Source organism: Hypanus sabinus, chromosome 6 (genome assembly GCF_030144855.1).
Source record: "Hypanus sabinus isolate sHypSab1 chromosome 6, sHypSab1.hap1, whole genome shotgun sequence".
Taxonomy (NCBI): domain Eukaryota; kingdom Metazoa; phylum Chordata; class Chondrichthyes; order Myliobatiformes; family Dasyatidae; genus Hypanus; species Hypanus sabinus.
In genome coordinates, this window is record NC_082711.1 from 58404444 (window position 1) to 58429655 (window position 25212).

Genomic DNA, 25212 nt, shown 5'->3' on the forward strand with positions numbered 1-25212 from the left:
CTCCCACACCGGAAAAACACGTAGGTTCGTATCGGCCACTGCAAATTGCTCCTAGTGTGAGTGAGAGGTTGATGGGTGTGAAGGAAGGATGTCTAGTTTCTGTTTTCGTTCCACTTTACTTGAAGTAATACATCTCACCACACCAGATGTTTGTCAAGCTCGGCCGCAGTCAGGTCACACACACCTTATCTCCGGAGGCTGGGAGGAAGCATCATACGTGAATTCAATTTCCTGTTACATAATCTGTTCGGATTACTAAAGTGAGACTTTGCACCGAAAATAAAAAAAACAATTTGTAGTTCAGTCTCCCTTCTGAACAGTCCGCGGATTTTTCATCACCGGGTGAAAAACGCGACCCAGTTTAAAGTTTGCTCGGGGAAAATTGTAAGTTTCATTTACTTTTATCTTGACTATTATTTACTTTGTCTACTAACAAACAAGTTCCTGTATTAAAAGTTCTGTTATTTATTAAGAAAACGCGGAAATAATGCCTAAATTTTAACGGGTTAGTTGGTTGCGTTAAACACACACCTAATTCTAAACCCAGTCTGCTTGAATCGGATTAAGAGTTTTCGTACGGCGTAGCGTTAGATTCGAGAAAATAAAATATTCACATACACTTCACTGTCAATGTCAAAATAAATTAAAGATAAATCCACCACTTTACAGTAAGTGGGAGATACTATCCGTTGGAGATCTTAATGCTGACTCTACATTCCATGGATATCTCATAGAATTAATAATCAATCTTATCAGCATGATGCACCATCAATAACTCACTCTGAGATGTAAGGCGAGATATCGCAATTGACCACCATACTACATCCTGGAGACTGAGAGGCTGGGCTTTGTACCGGGGTCTGTGGGAGGAGTGACAAGAGCAGTCAGCAGGGGGCTCGTCCAGACAGGTACATGTCGTTCACCACACAGCACAGCTCTTTACATGTTTTATGAATGAAGGTTGAGCGTGCTAGGGATTTTCTCTTTTGGAGAAAGTGAGGATGGGGCCGATCTGAGAGAGGTGTATAAGATTTTGAAAGACAGAGTGGACAGCCAACGTCTTTTCCCCAGAGTGGCAACGGGCAATACCTAAGGTCATCTCCTTAAGGTGAGTGTTGGAAAGTATAGGGGAGAAAGTTCAGCTCAGTAAAAGGTTATTTACACAGAGATTGGTGCGTGCGTGGAATGCACTGCCAGAGGTGGTGATATTTAAGAGTCTTTTCGATAAGTATGTGGATGTAAGAAAAATGGAGTGTTAATGGGCCGTGTAGGCGTCAAAGGTTGTTGGTATAAGTTTAAAAAACACATTCAATGGTCACTTATTAGTTATCTCTTGTACCTAATAAAGTGACCACTGAGAGTGCACAGCACATCAAACAGCAGCTGTAGCCCATCCATTTCAAGGTTCTATGTGTTGTGCATTCAGACATGCTCTTCTCCACACCACCGTTGTAACATGTAATTGTCTTGAGTTATTTTCACCTTCCTGTCAGCTTGAACCAGTCTGGCAATTCTCCTCTGACCCCTCTCATTATCAAGGTGTGATCCCAAACAGTTTTGGAATGCAGACTGCTTGGGTCCCAGACCACATCGCAGTGCTGCCCTCTCCCTTTCAGGCCATAACATAAAACCTATAAAGAATTTTGATATGCAATGCACAATGAAAGAAAATAGAAACTGCAAATTCAGAGCAGTGACAAATAATTGCAAAAAAATTCAAATCTATTTGAAGCTACATATAAAATTATTTCGTTATAGTAAAACAATTTTCAGTAAAAAAAAATTAGGGCATACATTAGTCCAACAATTTGTCAATTCATTGCTTTTTCACTGTTCAATGGGGTGGATGGGCTTGGTGCTGTGGTATCAACTTAGCAACATCAGGATGGCTATCACTCATGAGTTTCAGATCCCCATTTTCAGTCATTTGCAGTCTTTTTCATGGCTCTGAAAGAAGTTGAGCAACTGCTATGAAACCATGCTCCACTAAGCATGTTGGAAAAGGCATAAGGAATATCTTGACCTTTCTCCACAGTGCAGGATAGCATTCAGAGATTTATTTCTGCAATTGAAAGTTTTGATGTGTTTTTTTTTGCACCTCGGCTTCAGCTTAGTCAAGTTAAGTCACTTTTTATTGTCATTTCGACCATAACTGCTGGTACAAGTACACAGTAAAAACAAGACAATGTTTCTCAGGACCATGGTGTTATATGACACAGTACAAAAACTAGACTGAACTATGTAAAAAAACAACGCAGGAAAAAAACACTACACTAGACTACGGACCTACCCAGGACAGCATAAAGTGCACAAAACAGTGCAGGCATTACAATAAATAATAAACAAGACATAAGACTTAGTCATATTGTAGCAAGATTGGTTCTTTATCCATCCTTCCTGTTAATTCCTTCTTACAAGTGTTCAGGATGGATTTGTTACCCATTCTGGATTTGGAGCGAGAGAAGATCCTGAAATCTCTGTGACGTGTCTTAATGCAGTTCAGTGGATGGGCGTAGTAAACTTGAAAATCCTCATCTGGTATTCTTCTCTTCCAACTCAGAGAAGCTTGGAATTTGGAAAAGGTCACGATGGCAATGTTGCTCTTAAATAAGGTTAACTTGGATAGAAGTCTGGAGACAACTGATTTTGATAAGATTCAAATTATTACTTTGCAATTGAAGACTGATTTCATTAAACATTGCAAATAATTCTGATTAATAAGCTATGTTGTGCTTAATATTCTTGAGTTGATTACTGAATGAAGCATTTGAGTCTTCAAAGAATTTTAACACAGCTTCAATAAGCACATAAAAAACATCTTAGACCATTTCCTTTTGAGAGCCATCATGTTTTGAAGTAGTTTTCATTTCTGAAAGATTTCACAAAGGGACGGAAAATAAGTCAAGTCATTGATGGCTTTATCAGAGTTGTAACTTCAAAATATTAAACTAATTCATATGAATACACCAAGTCCAAAATACAGATATAACTTCAAATTTACTTTAAGTGAGATGCTCACGTATCACGTGGTAGCATGATGACATTGCAGTTAATCTGGATTTACACATAACCCATATTTATTTAAACAAACAAGAATGCAAATCAAACTTGTGTGTATGTATATATGTGTGTGTGTGTGTGTGTGTGTGTGTGTGTGTGTGTGTGTAGATATATATATATATATGTATATATATCCACTCAAATTATTGAAATATTAAATACACAATTGCATTCACTTCAAATAGAAATAGAAAAGTACAGCATAGAAACAAGCCCTTCAGCCCACCTTGTCCATGCCAAACCATTTAAACAGCCTCCTTCCACTGCCCTGAACTGGGACCATAGCCCTCCATGTACCGATCCAATGTTCAAGGAGCCTGGATGGTTTCATTGCCTCCTTTGAAAAAACTTCTTCACACAACACATACATTGGCTGCTGTTAGTTGCTTAGTGCAGGTATAAATTCATATTTCAGATGAGTTGGGGGATGATAAGCAGATGGAGCCAAATTGGCAGTGGGGGCAGAAAGAAGGGTAGGTAGAGACAGAAACTGGATAGTGACGTGGAACCACTTTAAGGAAAGGATGATGGCTGATGGAACAGGTAGACAGGGGACAGGAAGGGTAAGCGAAGGGAAAGGAAAGGTTAATGCTAGAGGAGCTCAACAGGTCAGGCAGCATCTATGGAATGGAATAAAGAGGCAGTGTTTTGGATTGAGAGTCTCCATCAGAATGGTGTTTGAGTGACGATAGGAGGGACAGTGTAATAGGATGGGATGAGGAATTGGAAAATGTGAGCAAAAGGAGAGAGAACATGAATGGATCCACAGGAGTGGGTGTGGTTTACCTGAAAAAGGTACATAGACCTTTGCCTTACTTTGAATGGCTATTTAGGGCAGAGTATGTGAGAGAGTCAGCATTTCAGGTCAAAGACCCTTTGTAATTTCTTGTACCTGAAATGTAGTTTCCCTTTCTCTTCCTACAGATGAGGCCTGCTCTGGTGACTGCTTCCAGCATTTTCTGTTTCTATTTGAAATTTCCAGCATCTGCACCTTTTTGATCTTTCATTTGGAAAATGATTTTGGTTACTGGTTTGTAACTGCTTAAAATTCTTTGCAAGTCAAACATCTCTAATCCTGAAACAATTATGTTTCTACAACAGGTGAAGAGATGCCAAAAAAATACATGAAGGGAAACACCAATGCTGAAACACAGGATGAAGAGTGGTAAGAAGCTCCACATGAAAGATGTTGTGACATAATTGAACACTGACAATATTTCATAACTAGTGTCCTAGTTCTGAGATCTGCAGCTCTTCACTACCATTTAGGTTGTGTGAAAAATTACAATATATCAATCAATTCATTCACTTTATATTGAAACACCTCAACCCCTAAAAGATGTACTGTGGCCATTGTAGGTTGGATGGATCATCTTAGTTGGCTGGGAGCAGCTGGACTGAAGGACCTGAATCTGTTGTAGGACTTCATGACTCTCTTTTGAAACCAGACAAACAGACATACTTTATTGATCCCGAGACAAATTGGGTTTCGTTACAGTCGCACCAATGAAGAATAGTAAAGAAATATAGCAATATATAACCATAAATAATTAAATAATAATGTTAATCATGCCAAGTGGAAATAAGTCCAGGACCAGCCTATTGGCTCAGGGTGTCTGACACTCCGAGGGAGGAGTTGTAAAGTTTGATGGCCACAGGCGGGAATGACTTCCTATGATGCTCAGTGTTGCATCTCGGTGGAATGAGTCTCTGGCTGAATGTAATCCTGTGCCTAACCAGTACATTATGGAGTGGATGGGAGTCATTGTCCAAGATGGCATGCAACTTGGACAGCATCCTCTTTTCACACACCACCATCAGAGAGTCCAGTTCCACCCCCACAACATCACCAGCCTTATAGGTGTGTTTGTTGAATCTGTTGGTGTCTGCTACCCTCAGCCTGCTGCCCCAGCACACAACAGCAAACATGATAGCACTGGCCACCACAGACTCGTAGAACATCCTTAGCATCATCCAGCAGTTGTTAAAGGACCTCAGTCTCCTCAGGAAGTAGAGACGGCTCTGACCCTTCTTGTAGACAGCCTCAGTGTTCTTTGACCAGTCCAGTTTATTGTCCATTAATATCCCCAGGTATTTGTAATCCTCCACTATGTCCACACTGACCCCTTGGATGGAAACAGGGGTCACCGGTGCCTTAGCCCTCCTCAAGTCCACCACCAGCTCCTTAGTCTTTTTCACATTAAGCTGCAGACGATTCTGCTCGCACCATGTGACAAAGTTTCCCACCGTAGCCCTGTACTCAGCCTCATCTCCCTTGCTGATGCATCCAACTATGGCAGAGTCATCAGAAAACTTCTGAGTATGGCAAGACTCTGTGTTGTAGTTGAAGTCCGAGGTGTAGATGGTGAAGAGAAAGGGAGACAGGACAGTCCCCTGTGGAGCCCCAGTGCTGTTGACCACTCTGTCTGACACACAGTGTTGCAAGTGCACGTACTGTGGTCTGCCAGTCAGGTAATCAATAATCCAGGACACCAGGGAAGCATCCACCTGCATCACTGTCAGCTTCTCACCCAGCAGAGCAGGGCAGATGGTGTTGAACGCACTGGAGAAGTCAAAAAACATGACCCTCACAGTGCTCGCCGGCTTGTCCAGGTGGGCGTAGACACGGTCCAGCAGGTAGACGATGGCATCCTCAACTCCTAGTCGGGGCTGATAGGCGAACTGGATGGGGTCTAATTGTGGCCAAACCATAGGCCGGAGCTGCTCTAGAACAAGTCTCTCCAGGGTCTTCATGATGCGGGAGGTCAATGCCACTGGTCCGTAGTCATTGGAGTCACTGGGCACAGCGTCTTCGGTACAGGAACAAGGCAGGACATCTTCCACATCACAGGAACCCTCTAGAGACTCGGGCTCAGGTTGAAGACATGGTGAAGTACTCCACATAGCTGGGGGGCACAGGCTTTGAGCACCCTGGGGCTGACACCATCCGGGCCTGCAGCCTGGACCAGGACTCAGCATCAAGCATTTAATAGCTTTTCTTAGCTCGTGTATTAAATCCAATTGTATTGTTTGTACTGTTCAAAATAATGGCAGTAATATACAATGTTAAAATTATCCAAGAATTAATAATTAATTTTAAAGAAATGCTCATGCATTTGTTTCTTATAAATATTTTCTGATATTGTGAAGACAGCAGTTTATTTCTGGATTCAAGAACTTCTAAACTAATGAAATGATTACAGACAACTAGACAAAAAGTCTCATAAAATCTAATTATTATTCCTTGTAAATCTACAGCAAAATGAAGAAGAAAGAAAAGGATCTTGAAGTAGTCAGCCCATTGGCTTTGGTAAGGGTTAGTTTCTTCATTTCAAGAATACAGCTGTATTTTAACATCCAATTTGAATATTACTGTGAGGAAATATTATGAGATGCATAATGCATTATTTATGTGAAAAGGATGCATGCTGCACAATATCTAATCATGATTTGTAATTATATTGTCATTAGGAGTGAATGTGCACCTGTAAAAGCATCTCCTGTGTTGGCAAAAGGTGCAGTTGATTGACGGTCACTTCTGCTTTACTGTTCTGGATATTGCTTAAAATAAGAAGGTGATTGGGAAACAGAAATAAGAGTACTTAGCTTTATATTAGCTCAGAAGTATTAAGTATCATTTGGTAACTAGAAAGACATAATACACAGTACTGTGCAGAAATCTTAGGTACCCTAGCTATATATGTGTGTTTAAGACTTTTGCACAGTGCTGTATTTGCAGTGTGATGATTGAACCATTATTGCCTGACATTTTAATTTCTTGCCATATTGACAATACCAATATTGTCCAATACCAATACCAATATAAAAGTAACTGAGGCAAATTTAAAAAAAAACTCGTAAATTTTGTTATAACACAGAAAATTCTGAAAATATCAGGAGCCCAGGCAGCATTTGTACAAACATTTCAAGTCATTGAAACGTAAACACAAGGAAATCTGTAGATGCTGGATATTCAAGCAATACACACAAAATGCTGGTGGAATGCAGCAGGCCAGGCAGCATCTATAAGAAGAAGCACAGTCGATGTTTTGGGCTGAGACCATACAGTCCTGACGAAGGGTTTCTGCCCGAAACTTCTACTGTACTTCTTCCTGTAGATGCTGCCTGGCCGGCTGCACTTTATCAAATATTAGTGGGTAGGGCTGTAGAAATGTAAGTACAAGGTGGCAGGTATTTATCTGAAATGTAGAGATGCATAACTATCCTACCTTTTATGGGTAGCTGTAATAATATGCAACTTGGGATGTGCGCAGATGCTGTCTAAGGATAATATAAACATGGCTGGAATAGATGGTCCATTATTTTGAGGAACAAAAAAAAGCAACAAAAATACAGAGGACAAACAAACCCGCTGGAGGAACTCAACAGATCAGCTGGCATCCACTGTATGGGGAGGAATTAGATTCAAGTAAACTTATTATCAAAGAATGCATAAATTATACAACCTTGAGACTTGTTTGCTCACAGGTAGCCACAAAGCAAGAAACCAGAAAGAATCCAATTAAAGAAAAAACAAAGAATAAAAATAAAAGACTAGCACCCTATGTGCAAGAGAAGGAAAAAGATACAAATCGTGTCAAGAATTGAAGTGAACAACAACATTCCAAACCAAAGCAATTAACTTTAAAGAAGAACTGTTGTATGGCAAATTATTTTGCAGCTTGAGATTTATGTTTGCTAAATATGTAGATGTTGGGATCATCTTAAAAGATGTTGGGTGCATCCTTGGATGACTTTTCCTAGAGCTATCCAATAACTCGTGGATAAATCTTAGTAGGACCACAATTTTTTTTAAAAAAGCTTGCATCAGACCCAAACACCAGAGCAGCCCAGAGTGGAACCAAAGCCTTACCGAGCAGTTCATCATGTTAGTAGGCGTGGAGCTCAGCTGCCGGGGCAGTCATCATCACTTCAGTGCCATGGAGAGAGGAGCGACCATCGCAGAGAACAATTGAAATTGGCTCTCACCCCGGATCCCAACACCCTGTCTTTTTAGGGTGACGTTTCAGGCTTTCAGGACTAGAAAGGAATGGGAAAATTACGAACAACACACACAAAATGCTGGTGGAACACAGCAGGCCAGGCAGCATCTGTAGGGAGATTTAGTAAGAGATTTGAAAGGGAAAATTACAGATGCTAGAACTCATACTTAAAATCAGAAAATTCTGTAAATACTCACGGCTCAGGTTAAAGTTTCAGTTAAATGGCTTTTCATCAGAAACTACTAAAGTTCCAGTGCATTTTTTTGTAATTCTTCTTTGGTATTTGATAGATGAGTCACTATTACCTTGACTCTGCTTTCGGTAATTATCCCAACAATTCTTTTGTTGAAACATTTCCCATAAACTGAGAAATTTTTGTATGGCAGGACCATGCAATTGGCTTAATTTAGCTCTGAATACCATAATCTATTCTATATGGAGGCCTTTCAGTTGCAGCACATCTTATGCAACATATAGCAATTAGAAAGTGACAGGACTGGGTGTTCTGGTTGCAATTGAATTCTGCAGTGGGAATATTTTGTACTCTAACACTTCACTCTGTTATTACATAGAAATTATGGGAAATGTAGGGAATAAGAGGGATCTATTATAGAAGCACTTGGACTGAAAAACACAACATTAAATTTTAAACATGAAGCATACAAGTCATTCGAATTATATAATGCAAGCTTTTTTTTTATTGTGTTCCTACAATTAACTAAGATTTATCCACAAGTTATTGGATAACTCCAGGAAAAGTCATCCAACGATGCATCATCCTTTAAGATCATCCTTTAAGATGATCCCAACATCTACATATTTAGCAAACATAAATCTCAAGCTGCAAAATAATTTGCCATACATCAGTTCTTCATTAAAGTTAAATGTTTGTCAGCTGGTGGGGGTGTGACACAGTAGCGTGGCAGTTTGCATAATGCCAGGGACCTAGGTTGAGCCCTGCTGTTTGCTGTCTGTAAGGAGTTTATACGTTCTCCCCGTGACCGCATTGGTTTCCTTTCAATGCTCCGGTTTTATCCCATATTCCAAAGACACATGGGTTTGAGGATTGATTGGTCACATGGGTGTAACTGAATAGTGTGGGCTCATTGAGCCCGATGGGCCTGATATTGTGCTACATGTCAAAATGAGACAATTATAAATGCCTTCCTCTGTTTCAGGAGGACTTGCAGAGATTTTATATGAAACTTAAATCTGTAAGGAATTGTTAGGTTGAGTGCTGTGATTCCTCATCAGAAGCTAGGAGTGGGGACACTGTAAGTGGAAGTGAAACATATGCACAACTGAGACAGTGAACACGGTCAAGCAAGACCTGCTGAATCAGTGGCTGAGTAAGGTACCAAAAAGAGAGTCAGAAACACACAGCAGCTCAACCAGGATCTGTGACAGAAACAACATTGACAGTTTCCTGCAATTTCTGTGTTTGTTTCAGAACTTGGCACCCTCCTTCCTCCCCACTCCACACCCTTCCTGGCAGCAACCCCTCCAACCAATGCCCCCTCCTTATCCAACCTGACTTCATCTGTCCTTCACTCCCCGTCATACCTAGTTCTACCAATCATCTCCCATCCTCTTTCACTTCTACACACTGACTGTCTTTCCTCTACATTCTCAGTCCTGATGCATGATTTTGTCTTGAAACATTAACCATTCATCCATGGAGGCAAAGGATGCTTGACAAAGGATGTTTTTCCACCAGTTTATTTTTGTCTCAGATTTCAGCATCTGTAGGCTACTTGCTTCAGTCAATTAGATCTCTAGTGATTTCTTGGAGTGAATAACAAATTGCATTAGCTTGTTCCACTGCTGTTGTGCAATTTATTTTCCTCATTGTCTCCTGAAGTGACTTGTTTTAAAGAGTTTCAGTTCAAGAGACTCATCCACAAAGAAATAAATTGTGTTTACCTTCCCTTTATCTCATAGTCCACTCTCCTCTCCTATCAGACCCCCGTTCTTCAGCCCTTTCCTTTTTCCACCTTTCATCTCCCAGTTTCTCATTTTCTACCCTCCAGCCCTAACTGTCCACCTACCGCCTTATCTGATTTCACCTATCTCCTACCAGCTGTACTCCTTTCCTCCCCCCCCAACCACCTTCATATGCTGGCTTCTTCCCCCTTCTTTTCCAGTCCTGATGAAGGGCCTCAGCCCAAAATGTCAGCTGTTTATTCTTCTCCATAGATGCTGCTTGACATACTGAGCTCCTCCGGTATTCTGTGGGTGTTGTAAGACTGTTTCTCTGTAGCTCATCATACATAAAAGGAAGGCAAGAATGTCTTCTGTGGCAGTGGTATCCAAAGTGGGTGATACCATGGGAGTTTCTAAGGGGACAGTAAAGATGAAGGGGACTGTGGGAGGGTACTCAGGGGCAAGGGTCTGCTGAGGGTCTACAGACTTAATTTAAGAAGTTTAATATACACATTTGGTCCTCAATGCCTCATAATTAATTAGCTAGTAGCGTTCCATTACTCCAATCACACAGTGACGCAATTCCTGTGAATTGGGGTATGGCATTCAATGAGGTAAAGCTCAGAATCTGCCCATTCAAATGGTCTTGACCACATTTCCCTAGTTAAAGGCCCAAATGAGATATCACTGCCCCGCTTTATGTACCTTCAGTCAGAGTCAGTTTTTGCATGATCTATGATGCAACTTTTCCCCTTTACTGATTGCAGCATTTGCGGTTGGACTTAAATAATAGGTGATTGGCTGTGATTATGAATCCATAATGAAAATGGCAGAAGCAGACCAAACAAAATAGAGCTGTAGACAGTATAGTATGGAGTATCTTTGTGTGGAAAAAGGTTCTTCATATGAGGCAGTGAAACAGTTCTGGCTTCTTGAACATTTGAAGAAAAAGCACAATGATAAAGCAAACAAGAATTTGGCTTTTTCAGACACTTCATGCAAGCATCAAAAATGAAAAGCATTTCAAACATGTTTGCCAGCAATTCACAACAAAGTGGTGATGGTTTGCATGCTTCATACATCAATTCATTGCTCATACTGGGAAGTCCCAAACAATTGGGGAAGTACTGATTCTGCCAACAGTAAGGAAGATTCTGAGTGCGGTCTTGCATAAGTCACCAGACCAAATAATTAAAGTGATTCCACTCAGCATCGACTATATTCAAAGATGATTAGATAAAATGTCTGAGAATGTGGAAGACAATGGTGCAATATTCTTCAGACAACAGAATTTGCTTGGCATTTGGATGAATCCACTTTGCCAGGAAATAAATCTTTGCTGCTTTGTTATCTATATATCATTAAAGATGAAATCATGGTTCAAGAGGTGGACTAGAAACAGACTTGGAGTAATCAGTATTTCAGGTTGTTGAGCAGTCTTTCAAAGAGGGCATTCCACTCACCAACATTTTTGCTTGTGTGACAGATGGGGCTCCATCAATGATCGGATGCCCCCATGGGATTATTACTTTTTTGAAAAAATCAGTGCCTAACATATTTACCATTCAATGAGTAATTCACAGACAACATGTTTTGAGAACTTTGTATTGAGAATGATCAACAGTGACCAGTGATCACAATATGGTTGAGTTCAACTTGAAATTTGATAGAGAGAAAGTAAAGTGTAGCAGTATTTCAGTGGAATAAGGGAAATTCCAGTGGTATGGAAGAGCAGTTGGGCCAAAGTAAATCGGAAGGAGATGCTGATAGGGAATGACATCAGATCAGCAATGGTGGGCATTTCTGGGGCAAAATGAGGAAGGTTCAGGACATGTGCATTCCAAAAGTGAAGAAATACTCAAGTGGCAAAATAGTACAACTATGGCTGACAAGCAAAGTCAAAGCTAATGTAAAAACAAAAGAGGGCTTACAGCAAAGCAAAAATTACTGGGAAGATAGAGGATTCGGAAATTTCTAAAAACCTACTGAGAGCAACTAAAAGAATCACCAGAAGGGAAAAGATGAAATATGAAAGCAAGCCAGCAAATAATATCAAGGTGGACAGTAAAAGCTTTTTAAAGTATATCAATAAAAACATAAATAAATAGGAGCTGAGAATGAATGAGGTGCTCAAAAAGCTGAAAGACCTAAAGATAAACAAGTCACCTACCAGAGGAAATGCACCCGAGGGGTCTGAAAGAGGTAGCATTAGAGATTGTGGCAACATTAGAAATGATCTTTCAAAAATCATTTGACTCTGGTATGGTGCAAGAGGACGGAGAAAATAGCAGAGCTACTTTATGAATACTTCAGTATTCACTATGGAAAAGGATCTTGGTGATTGTAGTGATGACTTGCAGCGGACTGTAAAGCTTGAGCATGTAGATATTAAGAAAGAGGATGTGCTGGAGCTTTTGGAAAGCATCAAGTTGGATAAGTTGCCGGGACTGGACGAAATATACCCCAGGCTACTGTGGAAGGCGACGGAGGAGACTGCTGAGCTTTGATAGGTCAGAGCGTGATAGATTCTTGATTGGCCATGGTATTGAAGGTTACATGGTGACGGCCAGGGAGTGGGACTGAGGAGAGGTAAAATCAATCAGCCATGCTTAAATGGCAGAGCAGACTTAATGGGCCAAATGGCCTAATTCTGTTCCTATGTCTTATGGGTAGCAAATCCATTCCTGAATACTTGTAATGATGATTTAACAGGAAAGATGAAGAAAGAACTGATCTCTCTACAAAATCAGTTTGAGCTGAAGCTGAGGTTAAAAAAAATCATACCAAGACTTTCCGTTGCAGGAAAAAAAATCTCTGAATACTCTCCTGCACTGAGGAAAAAGCTCAGATTATTCTTTATTGCCTTGCCAACATCATATTTAGTGGAGTACAGTTTCAGTGTCATTGCCCAACTCCTTTGAAAAAGGAGAAAAAGAAGAGAAATTACTGAACGTGGAGATCTGAGACTCCTGAGTGACATTCAGCTTGATGTTGAGAAGCTGATCTCACTGCACTAACCTCATCCATCTCATTGAGAGGTGAAAATGCAAAATAGTGAATAGTTGGAATATTAATGTACACTCTAAAATTGTTGCTGAAAATTGTTTTTTTACTGTAACTGAATAAAGAAATAATTTTAGTTGTAGCTTTAAATAGATTAGAATTTTCCTATTAGAAAGTTCCTATTTTCTTTCACTACGCATTGTAAATCAAAATTCTTTATAGTTTTTATGTAATGGTTGGAAAGGGAAAGGAGGCCACTGGGAGTCATGGGGGCTGTATCCGAAAAAGGTTCATGAATCACTTCTATGGAAGCAAGTTCACTGTTACATTTACCTCAAGTTCTCCAAACATATTAAAGATAAATTATGCTCAAATTGTGAAAGCATTTTCAGCAATCAATGCTCTGGAAGGAAAAATGATAGTTTGCAGGAAGTTTAAAAATATAATCGGAAGTGAAGTGAGAGAGACCCTTTCCTTTAGACAGACATAATAGGAATTTGGGTTCTGATTGTGGAAGGATTCAAAATACCGGCGGAAAAAGATTTATGGATATAAATAAATTATTTAGGTTTAAGTTTGAAGAATTATATGAATTCATACTTGTACAACTCAGAAACAGGCCCTTTGACACAGTGCATCTATACTGACCAGAAAGCCTATCTATAGTATTGCATTGGCACCATACCCTTCTAGGCCTTGCTCTCATTTCAGATACCAACTGCACTGTATTGAAAAATTCACCCTTTAGTTCCCCTTTACACAATTTCCCTTTCATCTGAAACTCATCCCCTCAAGTTTTAGACATTCCTACCATGGGAAACACACTATGGCTATTGATCCTACCTATGCTTCATAATTTTATATACTGTATCTCAGCTTGTCAACCCCCATCCTAATTTGCTTTACGGAAAAGACCTAGCCTATCATGTCTCTTCTGACAACTTGAGACCTACAATTGAGACAAATGTCCTTACGAATCTTCTCTGTGTCCTCTCAACCTTAATCACGTCTTTACTGTAATATTGTGACCAGGAATTTACAGAGTACTCTGTGTGGCTTAACCAGTAGTTTATGACTGTAATGTCTTGTCCCAGCTCTTGTATTCAATGAGCAAACTGATAAAAAGAAGCATGGCATAAGCTGGAGAGCTTCTTTGCCTTTCTGTCTACCTGTGTTGCCACTTTTAGGGAATGTATACTTCTATCTCAAAGTTTCTCTATTCTCCAACACTCCCCATGGCTTGCCTTTCAGAAGGTATGATCTGCCATAGTTTAACTTCCCAAGGTGTATCACTTTACACTATATGACTTAATTTCATCTGTCATTTCATATAAGGATCTGTAAGGATGGGACAGGTCACCTCGGATACTCGAATCACCAACACCCCCAGGGGTGTGTCCTCTCTCCACTGCTGTTCACCCTCTACACCAATGACTGCACCTCCTCCAACCCCTAAGTGAAGCTTTTGAAGTTTGCAGACGATACCACCGTCATCGGACTCATCCAGAACAGTGATGAGTCTGCATATCGACAGCAGGTGGACCAACTGGCGCTCTGGTGCAGTCGGAACAATCTGGAGCTGAACACGCTCAAGACAAAGGAGATGATAGTGGATTTCAGGAGATATCCCCCCGTTATGTCCCCCCTCACAGTCCTCGGCAGCCCTGTGTCCACGGTGGAGAACTTCAGGTTCCTGGGAACCACCATCTCTCAGGATCTGAAGTGGGAGCAGAACATCAGCTCCATCCTGAAGAAAGCCCAGCAGCAGATGTACTTCCTGCGGCTCTTGAGGAAATATGATCTGCCTCAGGAATTGCTGCTGCAGTTCTACATTGCAGTCATTGAGTCTGTCCTGTGCACCTCCATCACTGTGTGGTTTGGAGCCGCCACCAAGCAGGATAGAACCAGACTACAGCGCACAGTGAGGACTGCCGAGCACATCATTGGAGCCTCCCTGCCCTCTATTGTGGGTCTGTACTCTTCCAGGTTGAAGAAGAGGGCGGGGAACATCATAAAGGACTCCTTCCATCCTGCGCATGGACTGTTTGAACTGCTTCCGTCTGGTAGGCGCTTCAGATCCCTCCAGGCTAAGACTAATAGGCACTGGAGAAGTTTTTTCCCTACTGCGATCACTTTGCTGAACAGTTAACTGCCGGTTAACTGTCGGCTAACTATTACTTGGATCGCACTACTTGTATGTATAATCTATATTTTCATTTATAGTTATCATTATTATTGTTATGAGCAGAGAGACAACACCTGCCGGAAGTAAATTCCTTATATGTGCACAGGTACTTGGCGATTAAAGTCTGATTCTAATTCTGATATGGCTTCTTTCCCAGTTCATCTAAATCCTGTTGTAAACTTAGACAACTTTCTTCACTGTGCAATATGCCACCAATTTTTTGTCATGCACAAACTTGCTTAACATCTTGTCAATATTCGCATGCAAATCATTAATAAGAGTGAGGAACAACAGAGGACCACGTACTGATACCTATAAGAGCACTGTCACAGGCTTCCAGTCTGGAAAAACAGCCCTCTACCATCACTGACTGATTCCTTGCACCAAGCTTCTGTCCAGTTCTGTTCAGCTCATCCCTGATCCCAACCATTCTGGCCTTCTAGGCCAGCAACTGGCAAGGTGTATCCTGTCTTTCAGAGTCCTTTCTAATAACTTTTCCACCACTGAGGTAAGACTCACCAGCTTGTAGTTCTTTGTCTCATCCCTACCTAAAGTCACAACATTAGTCCTCCAGTATCTCATTTTTGGATGGTCCACAATCCCATCCCTTGCTTTCCATAATATTCACTGGCCAGGCTGCATGAGCTATTCACCTAAATGCATTTCAGGAGCTCCTGACCTCTTCCATTGTAATGTTGATATGCTCCAGGATATCATAGCTCCCTTACCTGTTTGCTCTAGCTTCAAGGCCTTCTCCATGAGGAGTATTCATTGAAGACCTTACCCATTTCACAAGTTCTATACATAGATTACTGAGCTACCTTTAAGGAGACCAATGTTTCCCACTAAATACCTGTTGTAACTGTGATCAAAGTTGCTGGAGAGATGCTGGTGTTACAGAAGTTTTTATTTATCGTAATAAGCAGGCATTTTTCTGGAGATACTGTCGGTATAGTCCCACAGATTCAAAATATTATCGCATTTTTATACTCAAGGTCAAAGGTAATGGTAGGTGATTCAATACAATTTCAACAGTTATAAGACATTGTTTACTTCAATACTTTGTGTTGACTGTGCTTCATTTGACTGCATATCTACAGTGGGAGACATCGCTGAATGCCTTTGCTGGGACAAAGTAATTCACACAGATTTTCTAGAATTTTTGGGGGACAGAGACACCAAAAACCCAAAATTAATGTTTATTGATTTTTCCAATTACACAAATATCCTATTGATATATCAGCTGTTTGGTGTACTAAGTGATAATATCAATCTGGTCTGCAAGTTTCTTTGAACTTAGCCATGTTGCCTGGTGTAATGCAGGCCCCATTAACTTAACCTGTTGTCTTAATTTGCATAAGAGAATGTCTCATGGCCACTTCAATTTGCAAACCAAATCTCCTAGTCTGTGGGCCAGTCTCTGCTCCACAGACAGTATTGTTTATTTGGAAAGGTGTGCTTTAAACTTCAATTTATTGATTACAATTTACAGTTTACATTAGGAACTGAAGACTTGTTCTTATTTGAATTAATATCTGCTGGATTCACATAGCTACAGAATACTCCCTAACATGCCCTCCACTTGGCCCCTGGACAGAAATCTGTCCCAGGAAGCCAGTCTTTAAGAAGGATCTAATTATGTCGGGCAGCACAAGTGCCCTTCCCTTTGGATCCCCTCCACAATTACTAGCCTATCATGTGGACCCACTGTCATGGTCCCGTCTGACAATTCCCCATCTTGCTATTACCTCCTTAATTGGGCCTTAATCCCTTCGTCTGATTTCCAATCATTCCCAGTTCCACTACTTACAGCACACCTGGCTCCCATAGCGAACATGGGATAAAACTCAGGCGTCACAGCCACGCTTTGCCAGTTCGTTGGTCGACTCTAGTGCGAGTAAACCTCGTTTCCTGATTCCTTAGGATTTTCAATTCTAAGCTCCGCATCATTTCCTGGATACTATACGTAACCTTGTCTCTGTGTAAAGACTCTCCTGGATACTGGTTTCCTGTTCGCGACTGTGCTAACGCCTCATGTCTCTGCCTCCACACCTGTGTCCTGCACTTGGGTTCATCCTCAGCCTCATCTTTGCATCTACACTATCATTCCCAACAGGCTATCTACAAGACACTAAGCAGACATGGCAATAAAACGTTTCAGAAGCTTGTTGAAATGCTCTTCTTGACTACTTTTGCTCTCTCAATATCAACCTGTCTTTACAATCCAACTTTGCCATTCGTATGCTTGTTGCCTCCTTCCCTGCTGGCTCACTGCAGTTTAATCACATCCTTGTCTTCACTCATTCAATCTCTGATAACTAAAAACATTAGCAGTGGCTATCAGTAATTACTCTGTGGACAGGGTCACAAGTGAGGTAACTTAATTTCAGGTTTACAGGCAATGTTTCAGACCCTGTGCCTTAAAAGATTGTCAGAAGAATCTGACAAGTGTCTCAGTCCCTTTTGAAAGAGGGTTTGGGGTGGTTCCTATTTGAATAGCTGCAAAGCCCTCCCCTCAGTGGCACCCCTCCCAGACTGTACTTTTGATGGCTGGCCCAGCCACTGAAAGGGCCCAGCTCATTTGCGTCCACTCCCCGTTCAGGCTGGGCAGCAGGCTGCCTGCAGACACTATGAGCAATTTCTTCTTTTCCTTGGCCTGCCTTACCATTGATGTTACATAGCTGGATGCTCTGCTGTAACTTGGATCCCTTCCCAGCTGTTTTCTCACTATCTTTTTATTCTGATTTTTTTTTTATTACTGATCATCGACCAGCATTCATTTCAAAGTACAAGAAGATTGTGTCATCCTTCCCTGGATTGTCCAACCCTGAGTATTCCTCATATGCTTGATGTTTTTGAGTCCGATTCTGAGGCCTCCGTTGGTCAGAGTTTGACCATGGCTTTTGATTCCTAGCTGTCTAGATATGCAAGCCTGGGCAGTATGATATGGAGAGCGAGCTGTTGGTCATGTAGCAAGCTCCCCTTCTCTACGCAACTGACGAACCCGAAGGAACGGCAGAGACTGATACAGTTTGGTACCAGCAGTGTCGCAGGAGTTGAACTCAATGTAGGGCAGTGTTAGGGACTCCAGTTTCGGATATTTTTTCTCTTGGGGTTTAAGGCTTTCTCTTGGGAAAGCCTTCCCTGTGAGTGGGAATAGCTGCAAGGCAGCGGAGGTTTCAGATCAGAGTTTCCTTCACCTGGACGAGCTGCCAACCACAGCTGATGAGCCCCATCTGCCTGAAGCGACTGGTTTCAAGGTGACAGTAACCCGCCTTTGCCCTTTTCCTGTCAATAGAAATGGTTCGGCCAGGCTTAGTAGCTAAGCCACACACAAAGGCCAGGAGCTGGACTTGGTTGTCAGAGGCTACTTGAGGTGGATGCCATTGGGAGTATTTAATACTCCCCATGTATAATGGAGAGCTTGTCCCCATTGCCTCCCTGGTTATGACAACTTTGAGAATATTTACACTGGGCATCATCTGTGGCAGCTCATCAGCTCTCTGAACCCACTGACATTTTCATTCCCTGTCTGGTCTCACTTCCCCCAAAAAGAAATGATACTGTTCTTGTTACTGGCATTCCTGCTAGTTGCCCACGTATCATTCTGCACCACCTGAGCCATACTGTCCCACATATTCCTTGAACATTTCGCTTTTACCAACACATGTATATCTTTGGGGTGTATCTGGTGAATTTCAATCATTTCTTTGAGGTTGCACCAGAATTCTGAATTCCCACAAACAATTTTAAGTGAGGGGAGCTCTGAGAAGGTGCTCTGCTTCTATCAGTGTACAGACGTTATGATCTATGTTCATCTGTACTGGTACTAGGACTCCTAATATATTGGATAAAGTCAGGCAATATGATGACATGATGTAATCTTTATTTTAGTCAGTCAATAACAAAGATAACAGTCTATTAACCCAATAACTGTTGATAAGCATTTAATGGGCATTGCACACTTTGAAGATGTTAGCATTTGTGTGAAATACAAAGGATGAATTGTGCTCGGGGAATTGTTGGCCCAATTTTCAGACTGGTGTGATTTCAGTAGGAAAAATCATTTTGTTCTTGCATGATGTCCATGGGAAAGAAAGGTTGAAATGGGCCCATTTTCTAAGCAGTTGAAGTACATAGATGACAGACAGACCTTTTGACTGAAATAAATAATTCACTGAAATTGTGAGCTGTGGTAAAACCATAAAGAAGGCTAATTAAACCTTGTATTTTATAAATCTGGGTCAAGGTGCACGATAAGGTGCTTTAAGGAGAGAGTGAACAAACTAAAGACTTTCTCTCAGGAGGAGCAGAGGTTGAGGGGAGACTTAATTTAGAATTCTATAAATTTCAGAGGGTCTTCCTGGGATTTAAATAACCAGTACTAGAGGGTATGCATTTGAGGTGAGAGGGGGAAATGTTTAAAAGAAGGTGTGCATGACATGTTTTTTTTGCACAGTAGTGGGTGCCTGGGCTAATGTTATCTACGTAAAGATACTTCATATGTTGTCAGATATGCACATGAATATGCAAAGACTGGAGGGATATGGACCTTATGCAGGCAGTAGGGATTAGTTGAGTTAGATAGCATTAGTTTAATTAGTCTGGCACAATGTGATGGGCTGAAGGGCCTGTTCCTTTGCTGTTCAATGTTCTATGATGTTCAATATCCATATGTTTTTCTCCTTTCATTAGTCACCAAATCTGGTAAACTGCCTAGGGAATGTTTGGAATTCGGTAAAAGCTTTTAATATGGTCATGTAAGTCTGATGACGTAACTACTAATTATTTTGAATTCTTAGCCATTTTTGAAAAAAATGAATGAAATGAAAAAAACCCAACTAAATGTAGAGTATATCCAGTGGACAGTGTCTGGAGACACAGACTGCCAACTTCTATCCTTTATAGATGTATTGACTCTCATAGCTATCTTGACTACACCTCTTCTCACCCTGTAACTTGCAAATATGTTATTTTCTTTTCTCATTTCCTTCATCTCCACCACATCTCTTCCCAGGACAAAGCTTTCCATTCCAGAACACCTAAGATGTTCTTCAAAGAACAGGGTTTCCCTTCCTCTACCATTGATGCTGCTTTCACCTGTGTCTCCTCCATTTCCCAGACTTCTGCCCTTGCCCTACCTTCAAACCTCAATAAAAGGGATGATATTCCTCTTGTCCTTGCCCTGCACCCCACAAGCCTCCATATTCAGCAAACCATTCTCCACAACTTCCACCTTCTTCAACAGGATCCTATCACAAAGAACATTTTCCCCTCTTCCACCCCACCCCAACTCACCACATTCCATAGAGATTACTCTCTACATGACTACTTTATTCATTCAACCCTCCCTGCTGATCTCCCTTCTGGCACTTACACTTATAAGCAGGACAAGTACTATAACTTCCCCTAAACCATCTCCCTAACCATCATTCTAAATGATTCTTCCAGGCGAGGCAACATTTTACCTGAGAGCCTGTCAGAGCATCTGGTGCTCCTGGTGCAGCCTCCTCTACATCAGTGAGACACGATGTAGGTTGGGGGACTGCTTTATCAAACATTTTTGCGCTCTCTGTACAAAAGGTGGGGTTTTGCAGTGGCCATGCACTTTAATTCCACTTCCCATTTCAACATGTCAGTCCATGGCCTCCTCTACTGCCACGATGAGGCCTTTATTTAGGTTGGAGGAATAACACTTCATACTGTGTCTCCATAGCCTCTAATCTGATGGCATGAATATTAATTTCACTAATTGCTGGTAATTTTGATCCCCCCCCCCCACCCTGCTCCCTTTTTCTCCCCATTCTAGCTCCCTTCTCTTCTCACCTACCTATAACCTCCCTCAGGTGATGCTCCTCCTTCTCTTTCTCTCACAGTCCACTCTCCTTTTCTCTCAGATTCCTCCTTTTTTAGCCCAGTGTATCACCTCCCAGGTTCCCACTTCATTATCCCTCCCTGATCCACCCACTTTCCCCCTCACCTGGGTGTCACCTATCACTTACCAGCTTGTGCTCCTTCCCCCACCTTCTTATTCTAGTTTCTTCCTCTTTCCTTTCCAGCCCTGATGAAGGTTCTCAGCTCGAAACATCGACTCTTTACTCCTCTGCACAGATGCTGCCTGATCTGCTGAGATCCTCCAGCACTGAGTGAGTGAGTGAGTGAGTGAGTGTGTGTGTGTGTGTGTGTGAGTGTGAGTGTGTGTGTGTGTTTTGCTCTGGATTCCCAGCATCTGAATGTCTTCTGTTTATGAATATATATCTGTCTTATTTTGATAAGATTGTAACATTTCCTTCAAAATTAATGACAGGATTTATACATTATTCTTATCTAGTTTCGCTATGCGGATGGTAAAGACAAGCTGTTGATGGTGCTGGGTAGCATTAGTGCCATAGTTCATGGAGTTGGCTTACCTCTCATGATCATAGTGTTTGGAGATATGACTGACAGCTTTGTTGATCATGGACTTATGCAAAATTTAACAAGTAAGTAAATATGCAGCTTTTACTTGGAAACCACAGTAATCTGAATAATTTAAAACATTCGTAGGGTTTTGGGCAGGAAATGGGGAAAAGACTGAATATGCATTTTTCTGTAGATAAAAAAGTCATTTATAGTTGTGACTTTCCAGATGTAAGAGATAACACAGAACTATTTCAGATGTTGTACAGTAAAATGTATCCTTTTATGCACAACAGGACATACTTATTTCTGTTGCTGGTATTAACCTCTGAGAGAAAAGCAGCCTCTTGGTGTACGCTTTTTATGATGCTGAGAACCAAATATCCAAATGAATTTAATTTCTCCAGTTGCCCTTGTGTCATTTGAACTGTTTTTTTTTTGGATTAATGGTTCAGAACTCTGGATGCTATAGCCATAATTTTACCATCATGCTACAGTTTCCCTAAGATATTGCCATAGAGTCTTTTGACAGTGAATCCAAAATCATGCTGCACTCTCAGAATGATGCTGGTGCGGCGACCCACTTCCCAGCGCACTCGAACCGGCTCACAAAGTGGCGCGCGCCGGCATTGAGGCCGGTCCCAAAGAGGGCGTCAAGCCTGCTTCACCAGCAAGGGGAAGAGCCCGCGCGAATATGCATTCCCGCCCAGGGAGGGCGGGATCAGGAAGGCTTTAAAGTGAGGCCGCGACGTTTGAATAAATCTCTTTTTGCACCTGCAGCTCACCGACTCCGTGACGTTATTTCAGCGTCGCGTGCAGCACACCACTACATTGGAATATTAAACCCAAACACTGTGCTTCATTCTCTGGACTCGGTTTTTAACTTCAATCAAGTAAAACTTGAATGTGAACATAATTAGATACTTGCATCATGTTCACAATGCGTACATGAACAAAGGTGACAGGAAATAATGCAACTTAATTTTTATGACTCATACCTTCCCTTTGTATCCTGATTCTGAGTGGAGGTGGCTGATTTAATTCCAAACTAGCATTAACATTCTGGTATAGAAAGGGGAAGAAAGTGGTTTCTTTTCTTCTAGCATTTCCTTTCAATATCACCATAGAGGATCATTCGAATCACATGAACATTCATCAGTAGAAATTGACGTAAGATATTTCAATGACATTGACCTGTGAAAATTTTCCGTATCAGCACCACTTCTCAGCACTGAGCTTTTGTCATGCTAAACAATCATCGCAGGAACTAGCACAGTGCAGGTATGAGAACATCTCAAGAGGGAGTCATGATTGTGAAACCAAAAATGGGGATAAATTAAAAATCTTGATGCAGTAATCTGATGGTAATACATTGATCTTCACAGAACCCACTGATTTATAATCCATAGACTAAAAGACACAGGAGCAGAAATAGGCCATTCAGTCCATTGCATCTGGTCCACCATTCTATCATAGCTGGTTTATTATTCTCCACAACCTCATTCTCCTGCCTTCTCCCCGTAATCTTTGATACCCTTACTAATCATGAACCTCGGCTTTATATATACCTAATAACTTGGCCTCCACAGCTGTCTGTGACAATGTGTTCCACAGATTCAGCTCCCTCTGGCTAAAGGAATTCCTCCTCACCTCTGTTCTAAGACAAGAGGCCCAAATCTGCTCTCATGTACTCCAAGTGAGGCTTCTCCAGTGCCTTATAAAGCCTCAACATAACATTCTTGCTTTTATATTCTATTCCTCTTGAAATTCATGCTGAAATTGCTTTAGCCTTCCTTACTACCAAATCATCCTGCAAGGTAAACTTTAGTGAATTCTGCACGAGAACACCCAAGACCCTTTGCAACTCTGATTTTTTAAAAAATTTGCTCCCAGTTTAGAAAATATTCCTTTGATTCAAAGGCATGCCTATACACTTCCCTAGGACTTATTCCACTGTTCAGGTCCTTTTGTAGATTCCTGTCCTCGACACTACCTGCCCCTCCACTTATCTTTGCACCATCTGTAAAATTAGCCACAAAGCCATCAATTCCATCGTTCAAATCATTGACATATAATGAGAAATAAAGATCTTTCTTGAAAGATCACTATGTGAAAGAGCACGTACTGTGGTAGACCACAGTACATGCTCTTGCAACACTGTGTGTCAGACAGAGTAGTCAGCAGCACTGGGGATCCACAGGGGACTGTCTTGTCTCCCTTTCTCTTCACCATCTACACCTCAAACTTCAACTACTGCACAGAGTCTTGCCATCTTCAGAAGTTTTCTGATGACTCTGCCATAGTTGGATGCACCAGCAAGGGAGATGAGGCTGAGTACAGGGCTACGGTGGGAAACTTTGTCACGTGGTGCAAGCAGAATCATCTGCAGCTTAATGTGAAAAAGACTAAGAAGCTGGTGGTGGACTTGAGAAGGGCTAAGGCACCGGTGACCCCTGTTTCCATCCAAGGGGTCAGTGTGGACATAGTGGAGGATTACAAATACCTGGGGATACGAATGGACAATAAACTGGACTGGTCAAAGAACACAGAGGCTGTCTACAAGAAAGGTCAGAGCCGTCTCTATTTCCTGAGGAGACTGAAGTCCTTTTACATCTGCCGGACAATGCTGAGGATGATCTACGAGTCCATGGTGGCCAGTGCTATCATGTTTGTTGTTGTGTGCTGGGGCAGCAGGCTGAGGGTAGCAGACACCAACAGAATCCACTAACTCATTCGTAAGGCCAGTGGTGTTGTGGGGGCAGAACTGGACTCTCTGACAGTGGTGTCTGAAAAGAGGATGCTGTCCAAGTTGCATGCCATCTTGGAAAATGTCTCCCATCCACGCCATAATGTACTGGTTAGGCACAGGAGTACATTCAGCCAGTTAATCATTCCACCGAGATGCAACACTGAGCGTCATAGGAAATCATTTCTGCCAGTGGCCATCAAACTTTACAACTCCTCCCTCAGAGAGTCAGACATCCTGAGCCAATAGGCTGGTCCTGGCTAATTTCCTCTTGGAATAATTTACTTATTATTATTTAATTATTTATGGTGTTTATATTGCTATATTTCCACACTATTCTTGGTTAGTGCGAGTGTAACAAACCCCAATTTTCCTCCGGATCAATAGAGTATGTCTGCCTGTCTGTCTATCTGTCTAATACTTCCACAGTCTCTTCAGCTAGATGTGGGGTTAGCTGATCCAGTTGAATTACCTGCATTCAGACCTTTCAGCTTTCCAAGTACCCTCCCTTCTGCCCTCGGCACTCGAATTTCTGACAGACTGCTGGTGTCTTCCACAGTTGAACACTGACACAAAATGCTTATTGTGTTCAACTACCATTTCTTTTCCACTTTCCATCATCATTTTCCAGTAGTCCAGTATTTACTCTTGCCTCTCTTTTACTCTATATATCTGAAAAAACTTTTGGTATCATCTTCTATATTATTAATTAGTTTACATTCATATCTTTCCTTGTTTTTTTAATTGCTTTCTGTTGGTTTTTAGACGTTTCCCAGTAGTATATGCTTTTATGCTGTCTTTGACTTCTGTTGTCAGCCATGGTTGCCACCTCCACCCTTTAGAATACTACTTCTTTGGGTTGAATCTATCCTGTGCCATCCAAATTGTTCCCT

The 25212-nt window shown here is 41.5% G+C and overlaps 1 protein-coding gene across 2 annotated transcripts in view; it reads left to right on the forward strand.

The window, feature by feature from the left end:
* The first annotated feature begins 132 nt into the window (after positions 1 to 132).
* abcb4 (ATP-binding cassette, sub-family B (MDR/TAP), member 4) overlaps positions 133 to 25212 on the forward strand; it is a 112345-nt gene continuing 87265 nt past the window's right edge. The window contains exons 1-4 of one of the 2 annotated variants that reach the window (XM_059972223.1): positions 133 to 384; positions 4162 to 4225; positions 6319 to 6370; positions 21506 to 21656. In XM_059972223.1, coding sequence (XP_059828206.1) covers positions 4170 to 4225; positions 6319 to 6370; positions 21506 to 21656 — 259 coding nt within the window. In that variant the 5' untranslated portion in view covers positions 133 to 384; positions 4162 to 4169. Of the gene's footprint in view, positions 385 to 918; positions 1109 to 4161; positions 4226 to 6318; positions 6371 to 21505; positions 21657 to 25212 lie in introns of those variants that run through there. The other variant, XM_059972224.1, reaches the window with a different exon arrangement.